Below are 27,897 nucleotides of genomic sequence, written 5' to 3'. Positions count from 1 at the left end.
TTAAGGGCAGCATGGTAGCATTGTGGATAGCACAATTGCTTCACAGCTTTAGGGTCCCAAGTTCGATTTCGACATGGGTCACTCTGTGTGGTGTCTGCACATCCTCCCCGTGTGTGCGTGGGTTTCCTCTGGGTGCTCCGTTTTCATCCCACAGTCGAAAGATGTGCAGGTTGGGTGGATTGGCCATGATAAATTGCCCTTTCTGTCCAAACGTCTATGATTAACCTAGGATAAAAGTTCGGCACAACATCATGGGCCGACAGGCCTGTTCTGTGCTGTATTTCTCTCTCTCTATACAACAGCAGCACCAACTTCCCTTGCTGCTCACTCTCTCTCTCTCTCTGCTGGTTCCAAACTGGCCTGCTCTATTTATGCAGGGAGTCTGCTAATGATTTCTCCGCCCCCCTCATTGGGGAACCTCATACTCCCATAGGATTGTGGGATTGTCATTAGTCCCCAGCCAATGGTAAGCAGGCAGGTTATAACATAATATTAGACCATAGCTAGCGCCCCTTCATGAACCCCGTTGGGTTCTCACCTATCACATCCGGCACACAATCGTCCATGTGCGTTGCCAGCACCTTGGCCAACAACAGGGCATCTACATTCAAAAACAATGTCTATCAATACGATCCACATTCTTCTGGATCATTATCCATCTTTTGAATAAGTGAAATTGATGCTTGTTTCAGCGTGTGCTGAAGCTCCCCCTTATTAATCGAATCATTAAACATTTCGACTAAGAGAGGCCCCAACTCCGTAGTTAACGTTTTATGAAATTTTGATGGGAATCCATCTGGACTCAGGTCCGTCCCAGTCTGCATCGACCAGTACACCTCATCACCTCCTCCAGCCCAACTGGAGTGCCCAGCCCCTGGACCTTGTCTTCCTACACCACCGGGAAATCCAAGCCGTCCAATGCCCGTGTCTCCCCCCGGGGGCTCCGACCTGTGTAGTCCTTGGTAGAAGGCCTCAAACACTCCATACATCTAACCTGGCTCAGTGACCATCCTGCCCCCTGAATCCCTAATCTCCTTCGCTGCTGCCTCAACTGGTGCGCAAGCAGCCTAGTGGCGTTTTCTCAATTCTCTTATAACGCCCCTCTAAACTGCCACAACTGGTCCACTGCCTTCCCATAGACAGAAGCTCAAACTCCATCTAGAGCTTCTTCCTTTCTATCAATAACCCCTCCTCAGGGGCCATCGAGTACTTCCGATACACTGCTGAAATGGCCTCCACCAACCTCTGATTTTCCGACTGCTCCATCTTATCTCTATGCACTTTGATCAAAATAAACTCTCCTCCCCCCCTCCCCTCCCCCCTTTCAGCACCTCCCACAGCACGGAGACCAAAACCTCCTCACTTTTATTAAGCTCAACGTATGTGCGTAAAGCCACCCCATACCTCTCACATGCCCCTTATCAGCTAACAATCTCACAGACCGCCTCCGCTGCGGTCGCTAGGATCCCCCCTTCTCTACACACAAATCCACAAAATGTGGCTCATAGTCCGACACCACAATCACTGAATACTCTGCCCCAACCACCCCCACCAACTACGTCTTGTCCATAACAAATAAATCGATTCGGGAAAACACCCTATGCCCACCGGGAAGAACGTAAATTTCTTCGCCCTCGGTTGCCCATACCACAATGGGTCCACTCCTCCCATTTGCTCTACAAACCCCAATAATTCCCTTGCCATTGCTGACATGTTCAAGGACTTGGGGCACAAACAATCCAACCTAGGGTCAAGAACCATGTTAAGATCAACCCCACAGTCAACTGATGCGAGAATCCGGAAACTTTGCCAACAAACTCTTCATGAAATCCACATAATCCCAGTTGGGGGCGTAGACATTCACCACTGCATCCCCTCTAATCACCCACATATCTACCTTGAATTCCCCACCATGCAATTCGCCAGAAAGCCACCCTCTTATAATTAACACCACAGTCCCCCTCACCTTCATAGCCAACCCCGAATGAAACACTTGGCCCAGTCACCCTCAGGTGCATCTCCCAGGCCCCTATCTCACCCACCACCTTGGTCTCCTCAAGATGGCTGTCGCCATCCATTTCCTCCAAAACTAAATCTTTGACATCAGCAACCCCTACCCCAAAGAAAGAAAGCCCCGACCTCCGCGTGCTACCCACCTGTCCCCACACATTTTAATATTCGCAACACCAACACCCCAAACAAAGGAGGAAAATGGTACAAATTACTTACACTACGATACAGAATAGGTAAAACTAACAAAAACATATATAACAACTGCATGCAAAAAGATACTATTCCTCCCTCCCACTGAATAAAATTTTCCCAGTTCAGGTAACCGGTGAACCCACCAAAAATCCAAAGTTTTCAAACTTCCCTCTGTCATATCGAAGTAGTACTCCTTTCCCCCTTGCGTGATCCACAGTGAACAGGGTACGTCATCCCGAATCATACCTTGTTGCCAAAAAGGGCTACCATGGCTCTATGAAATCTGGCCATTCGCTTGGCCAGCTCTGCTCCCAAATCCTGGTAAATACGAACCGTATGGTGCATTCCGGTGTCTCCTTCACCTACCTCAGGATCTTTTCCTTGTCTAAGTGCTGATGTATCCTCACAATAATTGCTTGTGGCGCTCACAATGATTGCTTGCACTCTCATCCAAACAAGCTGAAAGAACCTCAAACCTGTTGACAATTGCAGAGGCTGACACTCCTGCCCTCTGGGTCCCCTTATCTACCTGAGCTGTAGTCACAACCTCCCATCTCTTACCACCTTCCAAACCCTAAGATCCTACCCTAAGGTGTGTGACTGCCTCCTGAAACAAAGCATCCAACTTGCTCTCGCCCTCCTTGATGTGTCACAGTATCCACAGCTCAGCATCCACCTCTGAAGCTCCTCAAGTCACAGACACTTGCTGCAGATGTGCTTTCCCTGGATAACACTGGTATCCATGAGCTTCACAATCTGCAGCCTCGACACATTACCAGTCCTGTCATACCTAAGAGCTTTACTTAATTATTTTGTTCAGTTGTTTATTTTCTTTTAAACATTGGGAAAATAGATTTTGACCACTTACCGGATATTCACCAGATACTCACCAACTCACTTCTTCCCTTGTAGTGGAGCAGACACCAATTCCTACTGGTTGAAAAAGTTAAAAAACTTGAAGGATAACCTCCCTTTCTCACCAAACTTCCACACTCTGTTTTAAGTTCTACTCAGTAATTTAGATTATTTCTTGCTCTTCTCCATCACTAATCTAAATATTTTTGATATGCTGATCTCTCTTACCAGTGTTTTTCCACATTTGGCCCACTTGTCCTGCCACATTGTGCTCTACCAGGCTTAGAAATGCCGCCTTTCTAGTTGGATCAAGAACATTCTGGTCAAAGAAATTCTGAACACATTTCAGAAATCCCCCCCCCTGCCTTCCTTTCCCTTTACTCTAATGTCTTCCTAATTGATTTTTGGATAATTAGATTCTTTACCCCCCTCCCCAACACATACATCACCATTCTATAACTTTTACACATGGCCTCTGTTCCTAAGCTCAGGTGGTGAGTTCCAATCAGGCAAAAAGTACACACCTACTAACGCTCATTATTTATTTACAAAATAATGCATATTCCCAGAGCTTTCTCCACTCTGACTGAACCTCATGCACTGTGTGCTGGAGACAATAAAAAAATAAGTTTATCCTCACCTGGTCACCACATATTCTGAATGCTCAATACAAAACATTGGCCAAAGTTCTGACCTTTCAACCAGACACCAGACATAGATCATCATTTATAGAGATTAAATAATATAATGAATCAGATATATTGTATTGTGTGTATTCGGTGCAGTAAGGGCAGCACGGTAGCATGGTGGTTAGCATAAGTGCTTCACAGCTCCAGGGTCCCAGGTTCGGTTCCCGGCTGGGTCACTGTCTGTGCGGAGTCTGCACGTCCTCCCCGTGTGTGCGTGGGTTTCCTCCGGGTGCTCCGGTTTCCTCCCACAGTCCAAAGATGTGCGAGTTAGGTGGATTGGCCATGCTAAATTGCCCGTAGTGTCCTAAAAAGTAAGGTTAAGGGGGGGGGGGGGGGGGGGGTTGTTGGGTTACGGGTATAGGGTGGATAAGTGGGGTTGAGTAGGGTGATCATTGATCGGCACAACATTGAGGGCCGAAGGGCCTGTTCTGTGCTGTACTGTTCTATGTTCTAAAAGACTGAGGGGACGATCTTCTGGCCACGCTGCGCCGGAAAAGTATCTCGCTGTGATGTAGCGTGGTGGGTGAAAACCGGGATCCTGGGCTCCTGGGATCCACCCACTTGCAAAGTTTCACGAGATTGCTTTGAATCTCGCAAGGAGGATGCTGCCCACAATGGGCGGGATCACTTTTTCGCAAATCTGTATAGAATCAGTGCAGAAGGAGCCATTAGGCCCATCGAGTCTTCTCCGGCTCTTGGAAAGAGCAACCTGCTTAAGCCCTATCCCTGTAACCCAGCAACCCCATCTAACCTAAGGGCAATTTAGCATTCCCAATCCACCTAACCTGCATATCTTTGGACTGTGGGAGGAAACCGGAGCACCCGAAGAAAACCCACGCAGACACAGGGAGAATGTGCAGACTCCACACAGACAGTGACCCAAGCGGCAATCGAACATGGGACCCTGGCGCTCTAAAGCCATAGTGCGAGCCACTATGGTATCGTGCTGCATATTAGAGCGAGGCTGTAGGCCTTGCTATATGTGCAGATTTTCAAGATACCAGAGGCTTGGAGATTCAATCCCTTTTCCTCAGGCGAGCGCCATTCAGCACTGGTCCCCACAAACGGACCCAACGGACCCTGCCCTGTTGCATTCGGGCTGGCAGTAGGTCAGGGATTTTATTTGTGGACGTCTGAGATCAGGATGCCATTTAAAAATGGCGTCCCGATATCTTGCTGCAATGGCAGTTCCGGCGAACAGAGCTCCCAGTTGTAAAAAAACGTGGCCATGTGCGGCCTCAGCCGCATGTTCGCCGTTTAGGCCCCTTATTCAACATGAATGCCGTTGAATAGCCACGTATTTCTCGGCACTGCGAGTGCTGGGAGACATGCAGCTAAACACGCCCGCGAGGGGACTTTGTTCTTTTGGGCTGCGCGGTCGCACAATGGTCGCACTGTTTCTTCACAGCGCCAGGTTCCCAGGTTTGATTCCCGGCTTGGGTCACTGGCTATGCGGTCTCTGCACGTTCTCCCGATGTCTGCATGGGTTTCGTCCGAGTGCTCTGGTTTCCTCCCACAAGTCCACAAAGACGTGCTGTTAAGTGAATTGGATATTCTGAATTCTCCCTCTGTGTACCCGAGCAGTTGCTGGAATGTGGCGACTAGGAGCTTTTCACAGTAACTTCATTGCAGTGTTAATGTAAGTCCACTTGTGACAATAAAGATTATTATTATTTTGGGAAGATCACGCCCTGAGTTAGTATGTGACTGCTGCAATCATATTTTAAAAGAATCCTGGTTTGAAAGGTTAGGAACCGGGGTGCAATTAGGGCATTTTAAAAAGCTTGGGCTAATGCAATTTTGTTTGGATTAACGGGGATCTCTGTGGAGCTAATTAGATTTCAGCCTGGTAAGATGATGTAGTTACAGGGTGGAGCTAAGGTATCAGGCATTTTGCAGAAAAGCTTGTCTGTGGAGTGTTAGATGAAGCTGTGAGCAGAAGTCAAGATTTTGCTCTCTCTGCAGTTCAGTTCAAAGATATGTCTGTAGACTAGTAGTGTGGCTGGAAAGGTGAACAAAACAGCTGAAGCAGCTCTTGAAGACATACAGCTAGAGTTTCTGGATGGTTCTGACAGGAGTCAGATCTTTTCTTTAAAAACAGTGTGAAAAGGTCTTTCTCTTCGTAAATTATCCAGACATCTCTTTAAACCCTAAGTGCTCATGGTATTTAAAGTGGATTGAGAGTTGAGATGGTTTTTCTTGTTGTTTGAGTGAGAATAAAGATAGCAGTTAGAGGTTGCTGTGCCACTGCATTGATTAGCATTGTTTAAGGAGTGATTGTAAGTTATTTGTTCTTATGTTCTTATTTGCTTTGTGGGATCTTTAATATATTTTAATACTGTGTTATTAATAAAGTTTGTTTTAATATCCCTACTTGGTGAGAAATCACTCCGGGAGAGGGGTATCCTTTCCTCACAGGCTTACAAAATTAAAACAAAATATTGGGGTTACTGTCCAGTATCCTAGCCACTGTTGGGGCTGGCCTGTGATTGTAATAATTGAGTTTCACTGGGCTTAATGGGGCATATCATTCCTCCATGCTGTTTGCTGTAAAGGGCCACTGAATCTTCTGATCTGCAACAGCTCATCTCATGATATTTAATAACAGTTCTGATTTGTTTGTGAACATGTTTTTCAGTTCTGCTCTTTAGATGTTAGTGGAGTTGTCCATTTGTTTCAAATTAGTACCTTGAAGCAGGAATAAAGAATGAAATCAGTCGTAATAAAGTAGGACTTGAGCAAATGGATAGAAAACTTTATGAATGACCAAAGTGTCAATAGCCTTGCAAGCAAGCAGGCCACATTGTGTTCACTTGCTCTGTGCAAAATTATGTGATCGCAGGTGGAACACCCATCCAACCTCACCATTATCCTTCTCTGGATAATGCAAATATGTGGAGATGTGAAAATTGGGGTAGGCATTGCTAAGTAGCTGCTAAAGTCACAAGAAGCACATCCACTTGGAAAAGGTAGCAGGCAGTGACTCACATCCCTGGCACTGTAGCTACCTAAGGAGGATGTGGGCGAGGTATATGGGCAAAATAATTGGGTACAGCAGAATTTAAAGCAGAAATCTGCCAATTTTGTTCAAGCTGAATAAAATTCATGGATATACCAGTCACAGCGCGGAACGTCATTCGTCAGAACTGCTCACTGACAGGATTATGATTTTTGTTGTGCACTCAAACTTTTTTCCCAGGACCAAGCAGCAAAAGATATAAGAAGACTTGATGAAAAGGAGATTGAGAAGAAAAATGCAAAGTAAGAACCATTTCTTCTCTTTAATTTCTCACAAGCTCATTTGTAATTGCATTGTTATGGTAAGCTGTGCATTATGATTCACCTATCAGTCCTAATGAATATGCCCTAGCCTTCGTTTTGGAAAAAGTAAAACAAAGTAACATTTCCAACTCTTTTTTTTTTCAGCCCAATCTGTTCCCATAAAATGGCCAAGCAATTGATATCTGGATAACCAAACAAAATTCTTCAGAAATATGTCTCATAGTTTTGGAAAATAAAAGTAAGGTTGAGGGAATCTTTTACTTCATCTTAGAAAAAGGTGATTTGAGGACACATGATCTGGCTTGTGTTACCTTTGAAATTTTAAATAGTTTTCTCAAATTCCAAAAAAGAAACAAATAGTTTGCAATTTTTTGACAAAGTTTCAAAGTGTTTTACCCAATGTGATTTCAAATAATGCATGGCATTCTTCCACCGAGAATCGTGAAAACTGAGGAAAGACACGGGTAGTAGTCAGCAGAGGGGTGCAGTTGTTCGTAGATCATCTTTGAAAAATCTTTTGAGAATACAACTGAGTTAATTAAGGTAAATTTAGTAGATTCAGTTTGCAGGGTCCACAGACACATTTACTATTTCAATGGAGTCAGTGCAATATACTTTGATTCAGGCCTCACCCAAGAAGCCAAGGCTCAAATCCAGTTTGAGGATCCGGGTAAGGCTTTGCAAACATACTAATGAAAAGCCTATGAATCTATTTTACTTTGTAAACTGGGAAATACTTTCAGTAAAGTTCTTCCTGTTTTGTAGAGCGCCTGTTGGAGCACCTATAGGCTTCAAGTAGGATATGCAGACTGGTGGTAATACAGGGTGGCATGGTGAGTTTATATAAGTTTGTCACATGTTCCTTATCCTCAAGCTGCCCCAAAGGGAAAAGGTTAGCTCCAACTCGTAGGACTGATGGCAATCTGTGAGCACAGATACATGATGTTGGTTAACAGAATTGTGACTCATGGAACATGAGGGTCAGCATCAACTTGGGTTTTAAAAGAAATGGCTTAAGGCAGAAAATCACTCAAAGTAAATGCTTGTTTTTCTAGACAGGAGGATGGTAGACTTATGCTCCCCAATGGTGAGTGCTTGGTCTAATCTGTCTTGAAATGAATGACTTAGATACATTAGAATACAGCGTGAAATTTCAAGATCTGTCTGGGATAATTTAGAGCCATGGCAACAGTGATGATTCCTACTGACTGCAACAAGAAGTGAATAGCCTAACTGAATATACAGACAAGTAGCAGATAGAATTGAATACAGAGAACTGTGAATTTAATTTAGAGAAGTGTGAATTGATATTGCTTTGCAGAAAGGAGAGAGAGAAACAATATAAACTTAAACAGCATAGTTCTAAAGTGTGTGCAGGAACGAGAAGCATGGGAATTTATCTGCATTGATCACTAAAGGTGACAGAACATGTTGAGAGAGTACTTAATAAAGCATTCGGAACTTTACACTCCACAGAGACAAGTATGAGTGCATACTGTGGTTGGACCGTAACTGGGGCATTGCGTCCAATTCTGATCACCACACTTTGGGAAGGATATGATGTCCTTGGTGTGTGCTGAGCAGGTTTACCCTAATGTTCAGAGGATGAGGGCCTTTAGCATTAGATTGGAGAAGCTGGGTTTGTGACCTTTGGATGGAGGTGCATATACTTTATATAAACAAGGTTTAGGGAAGGTAGATAAAGAAAAGTTGTTCCCATTATATGATTTTACAAGAACATGATTTTACAAAGACTTGGGGACACACTTAAGATTTTGGCCAAGAGACGTAGAGGACGACCTTTTTTACACAGCAAGTGGTAAAGACCTGGAACCCATTGCAGAAGGTGGTGGATGTGTAGACGATGAAAGATTTCAAAAGGAAATTGGATCAGCACTTTGGGGATAGAGCAGGGGAAAGAGACTGACTGAGTTGCTGCACAGAGAACTGGCATGGACACGATGGGCAGAATGGCCTCCTTCATGGCCATAAATTTTCTCATCCTCCATAATATGCAAAAAAGAATACTGTAGAATGTCAACAAAAGGAAATTAAAACTAGATTTCCTGAGGCATTTAAACATGAGATGAGTTCCAATTGGTTTGGTTTCATTATTGAACACACACTGACATAACTTACAGAAAAGCTACTCAGGATGTAATTGTAAATTTTGTCCAGTGTCGGATGTGGGATATTAATGTTTTCACAAAAGTTTTAAAACACATATTTTGCAGCACTAGTATGCTTACCACTTTGCACATTCAGCTGCACTACTATGGCGAGGGAAGGAGCATTTTAGTATTGTAAATTCGAGAGATGTGGGTACATGAATAATTCAGAGTGAGCCCCTTCTAACAAGATTAGTGTGATTGATTGGAGGAAGGAATGTTCAAGCGAGGTAAAATTTGGATATTGCAGTGGTATCGATTTTTTTTTTTCTTTCTCTGGGACTTGGGTTTAAATCCTGGACTGGCTAGTTGGGTAAACGTGCCCACCCATCTGTCAAATGCAAGGTATCTGTAAGGAACTATGCTCAAGCAGTCTTAACTCAGAACCAAGTGAGCAACAGCACAGAGAACAAGCTGCTAAATGTGGCCCTCGGGATGAGCTCCATTAAAATCCATCTCCAGCTCTGATTTGTAAATAAAGTCTAGAGAGAACATAAATGGTTTATTAATAGGGGTACAGCGTACAAGAACAAGGCAGTTATGTTAAATTTGTGTGAAACAGTGGAGTTTGGGTTCAGCTGGAATATTGCACCCAACAGACTCGAGAACAGAAACCAGTGAGTCATAGAACATAGAAAAATACAGCACAGAACAGGCCCTTCGGCCCACGATGTTGTGCCGAACTTTTGTCCTTGATTAAGAACAAATTAATCTACACCCCACCATTCTACCGTAATCCATGTACCTATCCAGTAGCCGCTTGAAGGTCCCTAATGTTTCCGACTCAACTACTTCCACAGGCAGTGCATTCCATGCCCCCACGACTCTCTGTGTAAAGAACCTACCTCTGACATCCCCACTATATCTTCCACCATTCACCTTAAATTTATGTCCCCTTGTAATGGTTTGTTCCACCCGGGGGGAAAGTCTCTGACTGTCTACTCTATCTGTTCCCCTGATCATCTTATAAACCTCTATCAAGTCGACCCTCATCCTTCTCTGTTCTAATGAGAAAAGGCTGAGCACCCTCACCTTTTTCTCGTAAGACCTACTCTCCATTCCAGGCAACATTCTGGTAAATCTCCTTTGCACCATTTCCAAAGCTTCTACATCCTTCCTAAAATGAGGCGACCAGAACTGCACACAGTACTCCAAATGTGGCCGTACCAAGGTTTTGTACAGCTGCATCATCACCTCACGGCTCTGAATTCAATCCCTCTGCTAATGAACGCTAGCACACCATAGGCCTTCTTCACAGCTCTATCCACTTGAGTGGCAACTTTCAAAGAACTATGAACGTAGACCGCAAGATCTCTCTGCTCCTCCACATTGCCAAAAACCCTACCGTTAACCCTATATTCCGCATTCATATTTGTCCTTCCAAAATGGAAAACCTCTCACTTTTCAGGGTTAAACTCCACCTGCCACTTCTCAGCCCAGCTCTGCATCCTATCTATGTCTCTTTGCAGCCAACAACAGCCCTCCTCACTATCCACAACTCCACCAATCTTCGTATCGTCTGCAGATTTACTGACCCACCCTTCAACTCCCTCATCCAAGTCATTAATGAAAATCACAAACAGCAGAGGACCAAGAACTGATCCCTGCGGTACGCCACTGGTAACTGGGCTCCAGGCTGAATATTTGCCATCCACCACCACCACTCTCTGACTTCTATCGGTTAGCCAGTTCGTTATCCAACTGGCCAAATTTCCCACTATCCCATGCCTCCTTACTTTCTGCATAAGCCTATCATGGGGAACCTTATCAAATGCCTTACTAAAATCCATGTACACCACATTCACTGCTTTACCTTCATCCACTGCTTCACCTTCATCCACGTGCTTGGTCACCTCCTCAAAGAATTCAATAAGACTTGTAAGGCAAGACCGACCCCTCACAAATCCGTGCTGACTATCCCTAATCAAGTAGTGTCTTTCCAAATGCTCAGAAATCCTATCCCTCAGTACCCTTTCCATTACGTTACCTACCACCGAAGTAAGACGAACTGGCCTGTAATTCCCAGGTTTATCCCTATTCCCTTTTTTGAACAGGGGCACGACATTCAGCACTCTTCAATCCCCTGGTACCAACCCTGTTGACAGTGAGGATGAAAAGATCATTGCCAACGGCTCTGAAATTTCATCTCTTGCTTCCCATAGAATCCTTGGACATATCCCATCAGGCCCGGGGGACTTGTCTATCCTCAAGTTTTTCAAAATGCCCAACACATCTTCCTTTCTAACAAGTATCTCCTCGAGCTTACCAGTCTGTTTCACACTGTCCTCTCCAACAATATGGCCCCTCTCATTTGTAAATACTGAAGAAAAGTACTTGTTCAAGACCTCTCCTATCTCTTCAGACTCAATACACAATCTCCCGCTACTGTCCTTGATCGGACCCACCCTCGCTCTAGTCATTCTTGTATTTCTCACATGTGTAAAAGGCTTGGGGTTTTCCTTGATTCTACCCGCCAAAGATTTTTCATGCCCTCTCTTAGCTCTCCTAATCCCTTTCTTCAGTTCCCTCCTGGCTATCTTGTATCCCTCAAGCGCCCTGTCTGAACCTTGTTTCCTCAGCCTTACATAAGTATCCTTCTTCCTCTTAACAAGACATTCAACATCTCTTGTCAACCATAGTTCCCTCACTCGACCATCTCTTCCCTACCTGACAGGGACATACATATCAAGGACACGTAGTATCTGTTCCTTGAACAAGTTCCACATTTCAATTGTGTCCTTCCTGACAGCCTATGTTCCCAACTTATGCACTTCAGTTCTTGTCTGACAGCATCGTATTTACCCTTCCCCAATTGTAAACCTTGCCCTGTTGCACGCACCTATCCCTCTCCATTACTAAAGTGAAAGTCACAGAATTGTGGTCACTATCCCCAAAATGCTCCCCACTAACTATCACTTGCCCATGTTCCTTACCAAGTACCAAATCCAATATGGCCTCCCCTCTGGTCGGACAATCGACATACTGTGTTATAATAGCTTCCTGGACACACTGCACAAACACCACCCCATCCAAACTATTTGATCTAAAGAGTTTCCACTCAATATTTGGGAAGTTGAAGTCACCCATGACTACTACCCTGTGACATCTGCACCGTACCAAAATATGTTTCCCAATCTGTTCCTTCACATCTCTGCTGCTATTGGGGAGCCTATAGAAAACTCCCAACAAGGTGACTGCTTCTTTCCTATTTCTGACTTCAACCCATACTACCTCAGTAGGCAGATCCTCCTCGAACTGATTTCTGCAGCTGTTATACTATAATTAATAATGCAACCCCCCCCCCCCCCACCTCTTTTACCACCCTCCCTAATCTTATTCATAGAATTTACAGTGGAGAAGGAGGCCATTCGGCCCATTGAGTCCGCACCGGCTCTTGGAAAGAGCACCCTACCCAAGGTCAACACCTCCACCTTATCCCCATAACCCAGTAACCTCACCCAACACTAAGGGCAATTTTGGACACTAAGGGAAATTTATCATGGCCAATCCACCTAACCTGCACATCTTTGGACTGTGGGAGGAAACCGGAGCACCCGGAGGAAACCCACGTACACACGGGGAGGATGTGCAGACTCCACACAGACAGTGACCCAAGCCGGAATCGAACCTGGGACCCTGGAGCTGTGAAGCAATTGTGCTATCCACAAGGCTACCGTGCTGCCCCCACAAGGCTACCGTGCTTTGGAAATTGAAACATCTAGAACCAGGAACCTCCAACAACATTTTTGTCCCTCTTCTATCCAAGTTTCCGTGATGGCCACCACATTGTAGTCCCAAGTACCGATCCATGCCTTAAGTTCACCCGTCTTATTCCTGTGCTTCTTGCGTTGAAATATACACACTTCAACCCATCTCCATGCCTGCAAGTACTCTCCTTTGTCAGTGTTACCTTCCCCACTGCCTCGCTTTGACATCCTGAATATCGGCTACCTTAGTTGCTCGACTACAAATCCGGTTCCCATTCCACTGCCAAATTAGTTTAAACCCTCCCGAAGAGTATTAGAAAACCTCCCTCCCAGGATATTGGTGCCCCTCTGGTTCGGATGCAACCCGTCCTGCTTGTACAGATCCCACCCTCCCCAGAATACGCTCCAATTATCCAAATACCTGAAGCCCTCCCTCCTACACCATTCCTGCAGCCACGTGTTCAACTGCACTCTCTCCCTATTCCTAGCCTCGCTATTACATGGCACCGGCAACAAACCAGAGATGACAACTCTGTCTGTTGTGGCTTTTAACTTCCAGCCTAACTCCCTAAAGTTAATGGTTGTTTTTTAAACTGGAGAATGGTAGATAGCTGTGTTTCCCCAATCATCAATGCTCGGACTACTGCTTTTTTAAATTGACCTGTATATTGAATACAGTCAAGTTTTAAAATTATCGATGGTACCAAACTTGGAGATGTAGCAGACAGTGTGGATGGTATCAACTGACTGTGTAACAAATGCAGAATTTTAGATACGTTGCATTATAAACATTTGGAAATTTAAAGGTTAAAAGCCTGGAGTTAGTGTGTGTTTGATTGTAGTAGTCATGTTTTTGAAAAGAATCTTGTTTTGCAGGACCAGCAAGCTTTTAGGGGCCAAAGGTATAATTGACCAGAGTAAAAGCAGCCTGGGCTAATGCAATGTTGTTTGGCTAGGGGGAGTTCCTGAGGAGTTAATTTGTTTTCAGTTTGGGGAGATGATGTAATTTCTGGGTGGAACTAAGGTATCTGGACATTTTGAGAGAGTTTTTTGAGTTGCGTTCTGATCTGACTAACCCTTTAGACACAAGTATCTCACAGTAGGATAGTCTTAAACCAAAACAGACGCCTGAGGATAGGAGGAAAGCTGAAATAAACCAGTTGAAACAGCTTTTTGAAGACATCCAGCCACAATCTGCAGGAGTTCTAACAGGAATCAAATCTGTTCTGCAAAGCAAGTTTTACTCTGTGCCATTGGGATGGATTGAGAGCTGTATGCTTTTTTCCCTTTTTCTTGTTGTTTAATTTGGATCACAGATAGTAAGTATTGGGTCGTATTGTTTAAAGGATAATTACAAGCTATTTTCGGGTGTGATGTTAAAGAGAATGTTGTGTGAATAATAAAGTTTTGTTTTAAAATGCCAAATCCCTAATTCTTCGTGCGATCATTCCTGGGGCGAAGTACTCTTACCACACAGTCTTTCAAAATAAAATATTGGGGTTTTGGTCCAGTATCCGAGCCACTGTTGGGGTCAGGTCTGGGATCGTAATAACTGTAAAAAGGACATAGTTGGCCAGTGGAATTTACAGACAGAATTTAAGACAGAGAAGTGTGAGGTGATGCATTTTGACAGAAGGGATAAGGAGGGGTCATCTAATTGTAATGGCACAGTTTTTAAGAATATGCTGGGACAGTGAGATTTGAGGGTTTTTGTGGGTTGATACTTGAAGATGACAGGGCAGGACATATTGAGAGGCTGTTTAGCAAAGCATATCAGGTTTTGAGCATAAAAACAAGAAAGATATGTTGCACCTTTTATAAAGCTCTGGTTAGACCATAATGCAGTGTTCTTCAAACTTTTTTTCCGGGAACCCATTTTTACTAACCGGCCAACCTTCAGGACCCAACCCGGCCAACCTGTGCAACCCACCATTTTCTCTTGCCTTGTTTGCTGCTGACAAAAATGGGGGAAATGGATTTGGGTCCCTTTGGCCCTCGTACACGCTCCTCCAATGGAACCCGTTGGATGAAGGTGAAGCCTTCCGGTGTCGGAAAGTATGGAGTCTCCATCTGTCCAAAGTTCTGAATTTTTTCCCTGTAAAATGTAATCAAATAAACCCCCACCCCCCCCACCCCCCGAACTTTAAAAAAAAATAAAATGAGTAAAATAAATGAAAAAAATGAATAAACCCCCCCCCAAACTTATAAAGAAAAATGAATAAAATAAATGAAAAAATAAAAATTAAATGAATAAAATAAATGAATAAAAACCACTACTGAACTTGTAAAAAAGCTGCAACCGTTAAAAAAAAATAGCAGCCGCAGTGCGCTTACGCGCCGATCATCATGCGCAATGCGGCCAAATTTTTTTTTGACATGTTCCCGGCTGCTTGCAGCCGGCGTTATGAAAAGCCGGCTGCTGCGCGGGGATTTGCGTGATCGGGAGCGCCGTGGACAACGGCTCCACGGCCCTTCCGATGCCCGCGAAGCACCCGCGAGTCGAGCCCCCGACTTTGAAGGACACTGCCATAATGAGAGTATTTCATCTCGTTCTGGTCACTGCATTTCAGGAAGGATGTGAGGGTCTTAAGAGGTGCAAAGGAGATTTAACAGAATGGTTCCAAGGAGGAGAGATAAGCTGGAGTTATTATCCTTGGAGCAAAGAATATCGAGGGGTGATTTGAAAGTTGTACAAGTGCTGACAGGCTTAAATAGGGTAGACAAAGAAAAACTTCCCAATTCCCTATCTTGTGCTGAAGTCAGAAGGCTAAGGCATATTGAAAAAAGTTAGCGAAAAGGCAGTAAGATCAGTGCATCATTATTAGCACGCTTTATAAATTGTATCTAATATTCCATAAACGTTTCTTTAATACTTGTGATGGTTTTTAACCATGCAGCAAGGGTAGTTGAGAATATCGATTTAATCTGTTCAGATTTATGACAATGCCACATAGTTTGAATATTGATGAGGTAGAAAACAAATCAGTTTAAATGTGTTCACTTAAAAAAAATAACATTGAAGCTGCTAAGAACTACGGCTGACTCACCATTTACTTGAGCAGCATTTCATAGTTGGATTTTTTGCAACTTGAGTGCAGTCATGTCATCCAAGAAACTTTCTTTGGTGTGCATCTAACGTTCACAGCAATAAATGCTGTTCAGGTATGTTTTAAATTATGTAATATCAAATAACATGTAGCCTGCTAGAATTACTTTGTAGAATATTGTTACTAGTTAATGTAATTAAGATGGATTTGTCCCTTAAGAAAGATACTGCACAGAAATGTCCATGTTATTGGAAAATCTGTTTAACAGGAGAATCATTTTGGTATTTGTATTTCCCTGATTTTAAAACAGGAGCAAAATATGTAAAGATTTTCAAGAAACTAGGAACTTCTTGGTGTTTTCACACTGTGATCATTTCATGCTTTGCTGCATTCGTGCTGGGTCTGTTGAACACTTGTAGGGAGTTGGTTTTTCCCTTTGTTTTTGCAGGGGTATAAGGGATGACATTGAAGAGGAAGATGACCATGTGAGTTCTTGTGCTGTCTTTCTTGAATATACTGAAAAGATTGATATAATATTGAATGTACTGTTAAACATATAATGCAGATTGTTGTGCATTCACTGTAGCCTTTGGTCTGGATCAATTCTTGGTATGCAGCCACATTTCCAAAAGGTGCTTAATTTCACCTTGTGTCTTGAGGTTTTTCCATAAGACTGGCCCACATTATGGCAGTGATTTCTGCTTTCCTACTCCATCTAGATTATTTTTGGAGGATTACTGCTCTGGAGCAGCAACATCTAGTTGCCAGTGGAGCTCCATATTTACAATCCTAGCAGTTACCTGTGGTTCAGATGGTTGTTTCAGTGTCCTGTGACAACAGAGGTTGTCATTGGACCATCTCCCTCTGCCAAATGTTTTGATTGAATTTCCACTTATCAATGAAAGGACTTTCTTGACTTATGAAAAATGCTCAAAATGTCAATTGAGAACCATATCAATGACCTGGTGCTAACTCTTGGCTGCAGTGTTGAATTCTATGTGTGTAAAGTAACAGAAGATCTCAGTCATCTTTATAATTCAGACCCCGGACAGGTTTTTGAAAACATAATGTTATTAATAATCTGTTTCTTCTTAGAAACCCCAACTATTTTCAAAGAGTAAAAAGAATCAGTAAGCTAACCTAAACTATACCCCTCATATCTTGAAGGGTTTCATTAATGCAAGTTCTTTGCATTTTGCCCATGTGCTACTTTTTGGGCTTACTGAGTAAAGGGTAGATCATTCTGTTGATTACAGTTTCTTATTTACCTTCTGGTGATCTGTCTAACTGTGGGTGTAACCAGGTACAAGCGGTACAATTTTTGCTTTATTTTTCTAAGACCTTATTTTTGTCAAGGATCCTACAATATTTTTAATCAAAAGGAAAGGACAGCAGTGATAGTATTTCTTCCTGATTGACTATCATAGAGCACCTTCCCTCAGCTGCATGAATCAGTGCTTTCTCTACCTAGCCATGTCCAATCTCACAAATACCAACTGGTGACTACAAAAATAGACAGGAGCATAGAATCATAGAATTTACAGTGCAGAAGGAGGCCATTTGGCCCATCGTGTCTGCACTGGCATGAGTGAGGTGAGTGCAGGAGGAAATTAGTATATTGAAACATTAGCACAACAAAATTGAGGGTTATAGCGAGAAAGGAAGAGGAGGCGGCGAAAAGGGAAGAAAGAAAGAGAGAAATCGAGCGGTGAGAGAAAGGCGGCAGGTGAGTTATAGAAAAGCAGACGATTAAAGGAGTCTGTACGGAGTCTGAACGTTCTCCCCGTGTCTGTGTGGGTTTCCTCTGGGTGCTCCCGTTTCCTCCCACAGTCCAAAGATGTGCAGGTTAGGTGGATTGGCCAGGCTAAATTGCCCTTAGTGTCCAAAAAGGTTAAGTGGGAGTTATTGGATTACGGGGATAGGGGAGAGATGCGGGGGCTTGAGTAGGGTGCTCTTTGTCAGGGACGTGCAGGCTCGATGGGCCGAACTGTAAATTCTATGATTCTATGATAAAGTAAAAACAAGTGGGAGAGGGAAATATTTCAGAAATAACAACAGACACACTGAAGGAGGGGTGGGGAAGAGCAAGAGGGGAGTGAGCAAGAAACACAGAATTTATGGGAGGGAATATAGTAGTTAGAGGGAAGAAGGGAGGGATGGAGCGGGACTTAGGGACAGACAGGATGGAATGGAAATGGAGATTTATGACTGGGTGGGGTTTGACATGACAGTGAGGGAGCAGCAGAGTGGGGAGCTACATGGCGACAGGGAGTAACAATCTGGGACAAGAACAGAGGAAGCAATAGATGGGGACAGACAGAGACTATGGGCTGGATTTTCTTATTACAGGCAGGTGACTGGAGTCAGGAAATAACCCAGCTTGGCGTGCCTGCCTCGGGGGAAAAAGGGCTTTGAAAGGTGCGATCTTCATTCTGAGGGATGGGCGCATGCTGGAGTTGGGCCCACTGACTCAGAAAGCAGCTTGGCAGTGGGGACGGTGGCTGATCAATGCCAGGCCCACCTCATTTCTCTGGGATTTATTATTCAATATTAGGACCTTTATCCTTCACCACGCCATGCCCCGACTAATGCCTTATCTGTGCCAACCCATGCCCCTCCACCCTGCCCCAATGGCCCATCATGCCATCCCATGCCATTTCACCTCATGATCTCCCCTCAACCCATAGCCCCCCATGCCAACTTAGTGACAGCTCATGCTAAACTTCCCCCCAACCCCTTTGCCTTCCTTTGTCCTTCTATCCTCTAATTTACCCAATATTCATTATGCATAGATCTTGGGAGCCATGCTGAGATTAAATGAGACACATTTCTGAGTATTTAATATGGACTTCACTCTTTAAAAAACTTTCATTCATGAACGCACATTCTGTGCATTAAAATTCTCTCAAATGTTTAATTCTGGATAAAAATAAACATTTTTATTCAAAGACCGGTAATCTTTTAATAGCCACTTGATAGCTGTCAATCAAACTGACTGTTACCTTTGCAGAGGCTGAGCGCCAACTCTTAGAAACTCCCCATGGACCATGACCCCATTACCAAACATCAAGTCATTGTTTCAGAACTGTCACTGATCTCAACGTCTCCGGAGATCTTCATTCTAGTTTCCTAGCTCATAGTCCCCCAAACCTCGCACAGCTCGCTTCTACTTCTTTCCCAAAATCTACACACGGGACAGCCGTGGTAGACCCACTGTATCAACCTGTTCCTGCCCCACAAAATTCAATTCTTCCCATCTTGGCTCCATCATCTTGCACAAGTCTCTTCTCACCTATATTTGTGGTTCCTCTGATGCTCTACGCCATATCAACAGTTTCCAGTTTCCTGGTCCTAACCGCCTCCTCTTCACAAGGATGTCCAATCCTTCTACACCTCCAGCCCCCACGAGGAGGGTCTGAGGGCTGTCTGCTTCTTCCTTGAGCAGAGGCCCAAACAATCCCTGCCCACCACCTTCCTCCACCTGGCTAAACTTGTTCTGTCGCCCAACAATTTCCCCTTTAACTTGTCACACTTGCTGCAAATAAACGGTGTGGCCATGGGTACCTGCCTGCGCCCCAGTTATGCCTGTCTTTTTTGTGGGTTTTGTAGAACTCTCCTTCCAGTCAGACTCGGGCACGTTCCCACAACTCTCTTTCTGGTACATCAATGACTCTATCAATGCTGTTTCATGCTCTCGTCTGGACCTGGAAAAACCCTATCGGTTTTGCTTCCAATTTTCACCCCTTCTCAACTTCACGTGGTCCATCTCCGATACTTCCCTTCCCGTTCTTGACCTCTCTGTTTCCATTTAGGTGATGAACTGACCACCAATGTTCATTACAATAATTATAATCTTTATCAGTGTCACATGTAGGCTTACATTAACACTGCAGTTAAGTTACTGTGAAAATCCCCTAGTCTCCACACTCTGGCCCATCTTCGGCTACATGAGGGAGAATTCAGAATGTCCAATTCACCTAACAAGCACGTCTTTCGTGACTAGTGGGAGGAACCAGAGCACCCAGAGGAAACCCACGCAGACACTGGGAGAACGTGCAGACTCCACACAAACCCCCAAGCTGGGAATCGAACCCGGGTCCCTGGTGCTGTGAAGCAACAGTGCTACCGTGCCGCCCACTGATTACAAACACACCAATTCCCGCAGCTACCTCGGTTACAGTTTCTCACACCCCACTCCTTGTAATGCATCGTCCAATTCTCCCAGTTTCTTCGCCTTCATCGCATCTGTTCCGAGTATGCCACCATCGTAAATGGTGTTCTGACATGTTTGCTTACTTCGGCCCTCACTCCTTCCCCTCCCTCCCAGAACGATGACGTTGTCCTCACTTTCCACCCTGCCAGCCTCCACATTCAAAGGATCATCCTCTGCTATTTCCGCCGAGTCCAGCTTAATGCCACCAATAAACACATCTTCCCCTCACCCTACCGTCAGCATTTCACATGGACCGCTCCCTTTGTGATACCCTGGTCACCACTCCTTTCTCATCCCATTCCCATCGCATCTTCCGTTGCAATAGCAGACGGTGCGACACCTGCCCCTTCACCTCCTAACTGTTCAAGGCGCCAAACAGTCCTTTCAGGTGAAGCAACATTTCTCTTACACCTCCTTCAATGTTCTCTAAATAGTTCACTGGTCTGGCATATATGTGACTCCCGATCCACATTATGTGGTTGACTCTTAAATGCTGTCGGGAATGGGCAATATGCCCACATCCCATGAACAAATTTTTAAAAATATGCTCCACTTCATCGTTCCCAATGCAGTCTCTTCTACATTGGGGAGACTAAATACAGATTGGGTGACTGCTTTGCAGAACAACTTTGCTCAGCCCGCAGGAATGACCCTGACCGTCCTGTCGCTTGGTATTTCAGCTCTGTAGCTCTTATGCCCACATGTAATTGGCCTGCTGCAATACCCCAGTGAAGCCCGACGCAAACTGGAGGAGTAGCACCTCATCTTCCAATTAAACACATTACAACCCTCAGGACTCAACATTTGGGTTCAGCAACTTCAGACTGTGACCGTTCTCCTCCATCGTGACCCTTTTTTAAATATCCAAAACATTTTTTTGTTCCAATGCAAAAAAACAACTCCCACACCAGACCACTGTCACTTACATTGAGCATAGAACATACAGCGCAGAAGGAGGCCATTCAGCCCATCGAGTCTGCACCGACCCACTCAAACCCTCACTTCCACCTTATCCCCGTAACCCAACAACCCCTCCTAACCTTTTTGGTCACCAAGGGCAATTTATCATGGCCAATCCACTTAATCTGCACGTCTTTGGACAGTGGGAGGAAACCGGAGCACCTGGAGGAAACCCACACGGACACGGGGAGAACGTGCAGACTCCGCACAGACAGTGACCCAGCAGGGAATTGAAAATGTGACCCTGGCGCTGTGAAGCCACAGTGCTAACCACGTGTGCTACCGTGCTGCACTTGTTCTTAAGTTTCACCTTCACTGAGCACTAACCTTATATTATCCAAGTAATCTTTAAACCACTACTAGCACCGTCTCCTGCCTTCCTCTATCTCATGACCTGCACATCTTTGTTGCAATCTCTCCTAGCCCCCACTAATTACTGATCTACTCTGCGCCACCTCTGCTTCTACAGTATATAATCCATCACATTTTCCCTCCCATTAGCTCTGAAGAAGAGTCATGCAAATTCAAAACGTTAAGCTATTTTCCTGGGGCAGCACGGGGCTGCAGTAGTTAGCACTGCTGCCTCACAGCGCCGAGAACCAAGATCGATCCCGGTGTCTGTGTGGGTCTCATCCCCACAACCTAAAGATGGGCAGGATCGGTAGACTGGCCACGTTAAATTGCCCCTTAATTGCGAAAAATTAATTGGGTACTTTAAATTTATTTTTCTCTCTCCATTTAATATTTCCGGTATTTTCTGTTTATTGTTTCAGATTCCAGTATCCGCATTACTTTGCTTTTTTGAAAGCTACTCTATCTCCCCTCCCAACTGTTATAATGACAGGTTATGGAAACTTTCAAGCCATAATAATGTACAGTGGTAGCCCTTAAGGCTAGGAGCAGTGCTCCGAAAAGCTAGTGTTTTAAACAAACATGTTGGACTTTAACCTGGTGTTGTAAGACTTCTTACTGTGCTCACCCCAGTCCAACGCCGGCATCTCCACATCTGGACAGCTCAGCAGTTCAACATAATTTATACACTCTTCACCAGCATTTATGGCTCCACCATAAAGTTGTGGTACATGTACTGCAAGTTGTGACCATTCCTGGAGTGAAAATCACTTCTGCTTGTCCTGAGCACTAAATTTAAATAGCCCAGCTGAGTTTGGGATTCCCCCATGTGTGCTTCACACCCTACCCCCTACCCATGAAAATGTTGTGTGCTGGAAATCAGGGTGGAACATCAGATCCAGATCCCATCCATTATTTTTGAAAGGTCCCTGCACAAAAATCATCCCTATGAGACTGGCGGGGAGAGAGAGGGCCCAAAGTGACTGAGCAAATTGGTGGTGATTTGGAAAAGCGAGGGGCAGATGGGTATGAAGCGAGAAAAGACAGAAATATTTGAGGGAAAGTGTGTTGAGATGTTCTGTTGAAGGAGAAGAGGTGTAGACCTGGGCTTATTAGAAAGAAGGGCAAAACATGGCTGAAGTAAAGGGAATGTGGAGTAGGGAGAGCAGTATAACAAAATAATGTCGAAGGAACAAATTGTGTGTGTGTGTGTTGGGGAGGGGGCGTGGAAACAGAAAATGCTGGAACTGCATGGCTGATCCAGTCAGTATGTAGCTGTTTCAAGAGTGGTTCTTCTGTCAGAACACACATAGAAACCACAAATCATTACCTTCTGTGACTGCAGATTCCCAAAATGTTTGTGCGACACAATTATATGGCTTATATTGTCAAGTAAAATTGTTTCTGGGTTTTACAGTGAGCAATTTGCCATGTGTTTTTTTAAATCTGCTTACTGACTAGATCCAAAGTACTTCCAAGTTCATTTGATGGTACTGTTCTGACAACCTTACAAAGTTCCATCTTTCGAGCGTTTTTAAAAAATAGAGCAGTTTTTGCAGCAGCTGATTTATAGTGATTTTAATTGCCCTTTTTTGACATCTGTCAGTATCATGAAAGCCAGAGTGTATCATTCTGTCACTGGGACAGTCAGGGAATCAGCACACTGATGCTGTCCTTCCATTAACTAAACAAGTTCTACTGTGATGCTCCTTGCATTCCATGCGGCTGCTGATCCCCAAGGATAGAGGGTGTACATAATGATAGCCAGAGCAATAACCAGAAACAATAGATAATGTAGCTAGGAATGGATGGAAACAGGAGCAGAAAAGATGTCTTCAAAAGGAGAACAAGAGAAACAAATTAATAGTGTGGATAAAAATTAATTGTACGATAATGGGATCATTGAAAAGGAGAGAATAATAACACCAAGAGAAAGGGAGGAAAGTGCACACAGAATATTCACCTGATTGTGAGAGTGCACTGTGCATTTAGAAAGCACAGGATGATGATTATACTGCACACAATTCATGGACGACTACCAGTGTTTTGTGGCAGGTGACTGGCACTGCAAACTGTCCTTTCAGGCCCTACCAAATACTTTTTGCCCTATTCATAGTTTTTTTTTGTGTGTTCAATACACTTAAAACAATTCGATTTAGTGAATACTGCTTGAAAGTATTGTATTTTTCAGGGGTTGACCTCGATCGAGGAAGTGTTCAATTACACTGAGCCGTGTTGCGTTATTTCCAGTTTGACTTGTGGATTACGTTTATGTGCAGGAAGCCTACTTTCGGTACATGGCTGAAAATCCTAACGCTGGTGTGATTCAGGAGGAGGAGGATGATATTGAATATGACAGTGATGGTAATCCCATACCTCCACAAAAAAAAGCGATTGATCCATTGCCTTCTATTGACCATACGGAGGTAAGCAGAAATCTGAAAAAGTCCCTAGTTATACAATGTCTGACTTTGATCCCCTTGAAAATGAACCTGTTGGACAGATGTCTGCTGTAAATGGTAACCTCGACTGATGGGACAGATTGGATCTTTGACTTAACCTGGAATGTTTAACTCATCCCTATGGATATGAGGAAATACATTTGTGGGAGGGGCAATTAATGTTGGGACGTTTATAATTGGCTGACTCCAACTTTCTGACAAAGATAATGGAGTGATGTGAAAAATTAAGTTTTTTTCAGAAAAATCCACGTCATCTTGCCTTGATGAGTCATTGAGAGAACCTGGTTATTAATGAATAATGAGCAGTTTGTGTTAATGGATCCATGGAAAACTGGATTGAAACTGTACCAAATTCAAGTTCTTAAACATATGGTCAACAGTGGCGCCTTACCACCATCTGAGTTTGTTCCGAACTCCAAAAGTAAAACCTCAGTGCTGTAACTAGTCTTTAATTTGTTGAAAGCTAATTTGGACTAAGAGGGTTTTGCTCCTCACGTTATAATAAAGACCAATCTTCTGAGACTGCTCAATCCTTCCTACCTTCAGACAGTTCTCACTAATCTGGAGATTTTGTGCTGTTTAATGAATGTATAACATAATTGCATATTATTATAAAACTGCATCCAATCAAGGAAACAGACGAGAACATTTTTGATAAAAGATCAACATCAGATTTTAGTAATTTGTCACTTTAAACATTCTGTTGAAATGAGCCCGGCGGAGCCAGTAACTTGTAAATCTTTTAGATCGAGTACCAGCCATTTGAGAAGAATTTCTACATTGAACATGAAGAATTGGTCAAACTTTCACTCATCCCATTAGCTGAACTCCGGCAGAAACTGAACTTGAGAGTAAGTATGGAATTTCATCTACTAATGCTTTATATTATTATGTTGACAGTTAGTAAAATGCTGAGTTTTACTAAAAATGTCAGTTTGGTCTGCATCTTATCTTAGAACTCAAGTAGCAGTTTGGTTGAGGTTGATCAAACTACTGAAGGTTGTCTCTGACCAGTTTAGTGTCATGTGAATGGTCATGTTAGAATCATAGAATCCCTGCAGTGCAAAAGGAGGCCATGTGGCTCATCAAATCTGCAACCACCCTCTGAAAGAACACCCTCCCTGGGTCCATATCCCCGCCCTATCCCCGTAACCCCACCTAACCTTTGGACACTTAAGGGGCAATTTAGCATGGCTGATCCATCGAACCCGCACATCTTTGGACTGTGAGAGGAAACCGGAGCACCCGGAGGAAATCCAGGCAGACACTGGGAGACTGTGCAAACTCCACATAGGCAGTCACCCAAGGCCAGAATTGAACTCCAGTCCCTGGCGCTGTGAGGCAGCAGTGCTAACCGCTGTGCCACCTTTCTCATCCATTTTTCAATCTTTTCTCATTGCACAGTACCCAGTCTAGAATAGCCTATTCTCTGGTTTGTTTCATCAAAGTATTGATCAAAAAAACCATTAGGTACATGTTTATAGGGAGTCAGTGGTGTTAACGGTATTGCCAGACTGCTGTGTAAAGAATATAAAAGACCAAGATCTGCTAAATGGATTAAACCCCCACACAATCTCGTTGTGTGATAAAGAATAATGTAGGCTTACATGTTTGAAAGATGCAGTCTATATACAGCTTCAGAATATTTGGAAGAGGCAGCCAAACATCCATTGACTTTGGCTGGGAATTACATCTGCCATTTCTATGACCGAACAGCCAGTGCAGCCTTCAGCACTCTGTGGTCCAGTATAATATGATTAAATTCTTCATTTGGAGCTTCCAGAAAGTGAGCTGTATTTTGAAACCTGCTCAGGTTGAAAAGACTTGGTGGAGAGGATGAATGGGTGGAGGATTATGGGGTGGAGGCAAGAGAATGGCACTAAGTGAATTCAGAGAGCCAGTGCAGTGACCATGGAGTGAATGGCCTCTTCTGCACTTCTGCGATATGAAAAAAATATTTTAGAATTGTTAAAAGAACATTAACTTCAAAAAAACAGCTAAGTTTGTAACAAGATAAAGTTGATTTAGTTGAACATATTGGTTACATTCCGCCATACTAGTTATATTGCAGTTGCATATTCTTTAGGAATTGGTCTTGACAGTGAGAATTGGTTTACATAGAACATAGAACGATACAGCGCAGTACAGGCCCTTCGGCCCTCGATGTTGCACCGACATGGAAAAAAAACTAAAGGCCATCTAACCTACATTATGCCCTTATCATCCATATGCTTATCCAATAAATTTTTTAATGCCCTCAATGTTGGCGAGTTCACTACTGTTGCAGGTAGGGCATTCCACGGCCTCACCACTCTTTGCGTAAAAAAACCCACCTCTGACCTCTGTCCTATATCTATTACCCCTCAATTTAAGGCTATGTCCCCTCGTGCTAGCCACCTCCATCCGCGGGAGAAGGCTCTCGCTGTCCACCCTATCTAACCCTCTGATCATTTTGTATGCCTCTATTAAGTCACCTCTTAACCTTCTTCTCTCTAACGAAAACAACCTCAAGTCCATCAGCCTTTCCTCATAAGATTTTCCCTCCATACCAGGCAACATCCTGGTAAATCTTTAGCACCATTGTGACTGGTTAAAAGGAATGTAAATGTCATCCCAGTTGCCAACTTTGCCAGTTGGCTGGACAGCTGGTTCATGACGGGAGTGATGCCTACACCGCTGGTTCAATTCCTGTACCGGCTGAGATTATTTATGAAGGCTCTGCCTTCTCAACCTTGGCCCGAGTCGGAGGTGTGGTGACCCTCAGGTTAAATCACCACCAGCCAGCTCGCTCTCCCCTCAACAGAAAGCTGATGGCTCTGCCTGGATAGTTCAAGTCTGCTTTTTGTCATCCTGCACAGTACATGTTTGTGATAGTATCTCTACAGTGCTCAAGTAGTTGCATAGAATATTAGAACATCGAACATTACAGCGCAGTACAGGCCCTTCGGCCCTCAATGTTGCGCCGACCTGTGACAGGGCATTCCACGCCCTTACTACTCTCTGAGTAAAGAATCTACCTCTGACATCTGTCCTATATCTATCTCCCCTCAATTTAAAGCTATGTCCCCTCGTGCTGGACATCACCGTCCGAGGAAAAAGGCTCTCGATGTCCACCCTATCTAATTCTCTGATCATCTTGTATGCCTCAATTAAGTCACCTCTTAACCTTCTTCTTTCTAACGAAAACAGCCTCAAGTCCTTCAGCCTTTCCTCGTAAGATCTTTCATCCATACCAGGCAACATCCTTGTAAATCTCCTCTGTACCCTTTCCAATGCTTCCACATCCTTCCTATAATGTGGCGACCAGAACTGCACGCAATACTCCAAATGCGGCCGCACCAGAGTTTTGTTCAACTGCAACATGACCTCATGGCTCCGAAACTCAATTCCTCTACCAATAAAAGCTAACACACCGTATGCCTTCTTAACAACCCTCTCAACCTGGGTGGCAACTTTTAGGGATCTATGGACATGGACACCGAGATCTCTCTGCTCGTCCACACTAGCAAGAATCTTACCATTAGCCCAGTACTCTGTCTTCCTGTCATTCCTTCCAAAATGAATCACCTCACACTTTTCTGCATTAAACTCCATTTGCCACCTTTCAGCCCAGCTCTGCAGCTTATCTATGTCCCTCTGTAACTTGTAACATCCTTCTGCACTGTCCACAACTCCACCGACTTTAGATCATAGATCATAGAATTTACAGTGCAGAAGGAGGCCATTCGGCCCATCGAGTCTGCACCGGCTCCTGGAAAGAGCACCCTAACCAAGGTTAACACCTCCACCCTATCCCCATAACCCAGTAACCCCACCCAACACCAAGGGCAATTTTGGACACTAAGGGCAATTGCACATCTTTGGACTGTGGGAGGAAACCGGAGCACCCGGAGGAAACCCACACGCACACGGGGAGGATTTGCAGACTCCGCACAGACAATGACCCTAGCCAGAATCG

The 27,897-nt window shown here is 44.1% G+C and overlaps 1 protein-coding gene across 2 annotated transcripts in view; it reads left to right on the top strand.

The window, feature by feature from the left end:
- The window catches only part of ddx42 (DEAD (Asp-Glu-Ala-Asp) box helicase 42), a 146,735-nt gene that overhangs the window by 45,191 nt on the left and 73,647 nt on the right, over nucleotides 1-27,897 (top strand). The window contains exons 4-7 of one of the 2 annotated variants that reach the window (XM_038779390.1): nucleotides 6,949-7,010; nucleotides 16,402-16,438; nucleotides 23,757-23,903; nucleotides 24,686-24,790. In XM_038779390.1, coding sequence (XP_038635318.1) covers nucleotides 6,949-7,010; nucleotides 16,402-16,438; nucleotides 23,757-23,903; nucleotides 24,686-24,790 — 351 coding nt within the window. The remainder of the gene's footprint in view (nucleotides 1-6,948; nucleotides 7,011-16,401; nucleotides 16,439-23,756; nucleotides 23,904-24,685; nucleotides 24,791-27,897) is intronic. The other variant, XM_038779391.1, reaches the window with a different exon arrangement.

This window comes from Scyliorhinus canicula, chromosome 19 (assembly GCF_902713615.1).
Source record: "Scyliorhinus canicula chromosome 19, sScyCan1.1, whole genome shotgun sequence".
Lineage (NCBI taxonomy): Eukaryota > Metazoa > Chordata > Chondrichthyes > Carcharhiniformes > Scyliorhinidae > Scyliorhinus > Scyliorhinus canicula.
Note: the sequence above shows the minus strand (reverse complement) of the source record. Positions and strands in the feature narration are given on the sequence as shown.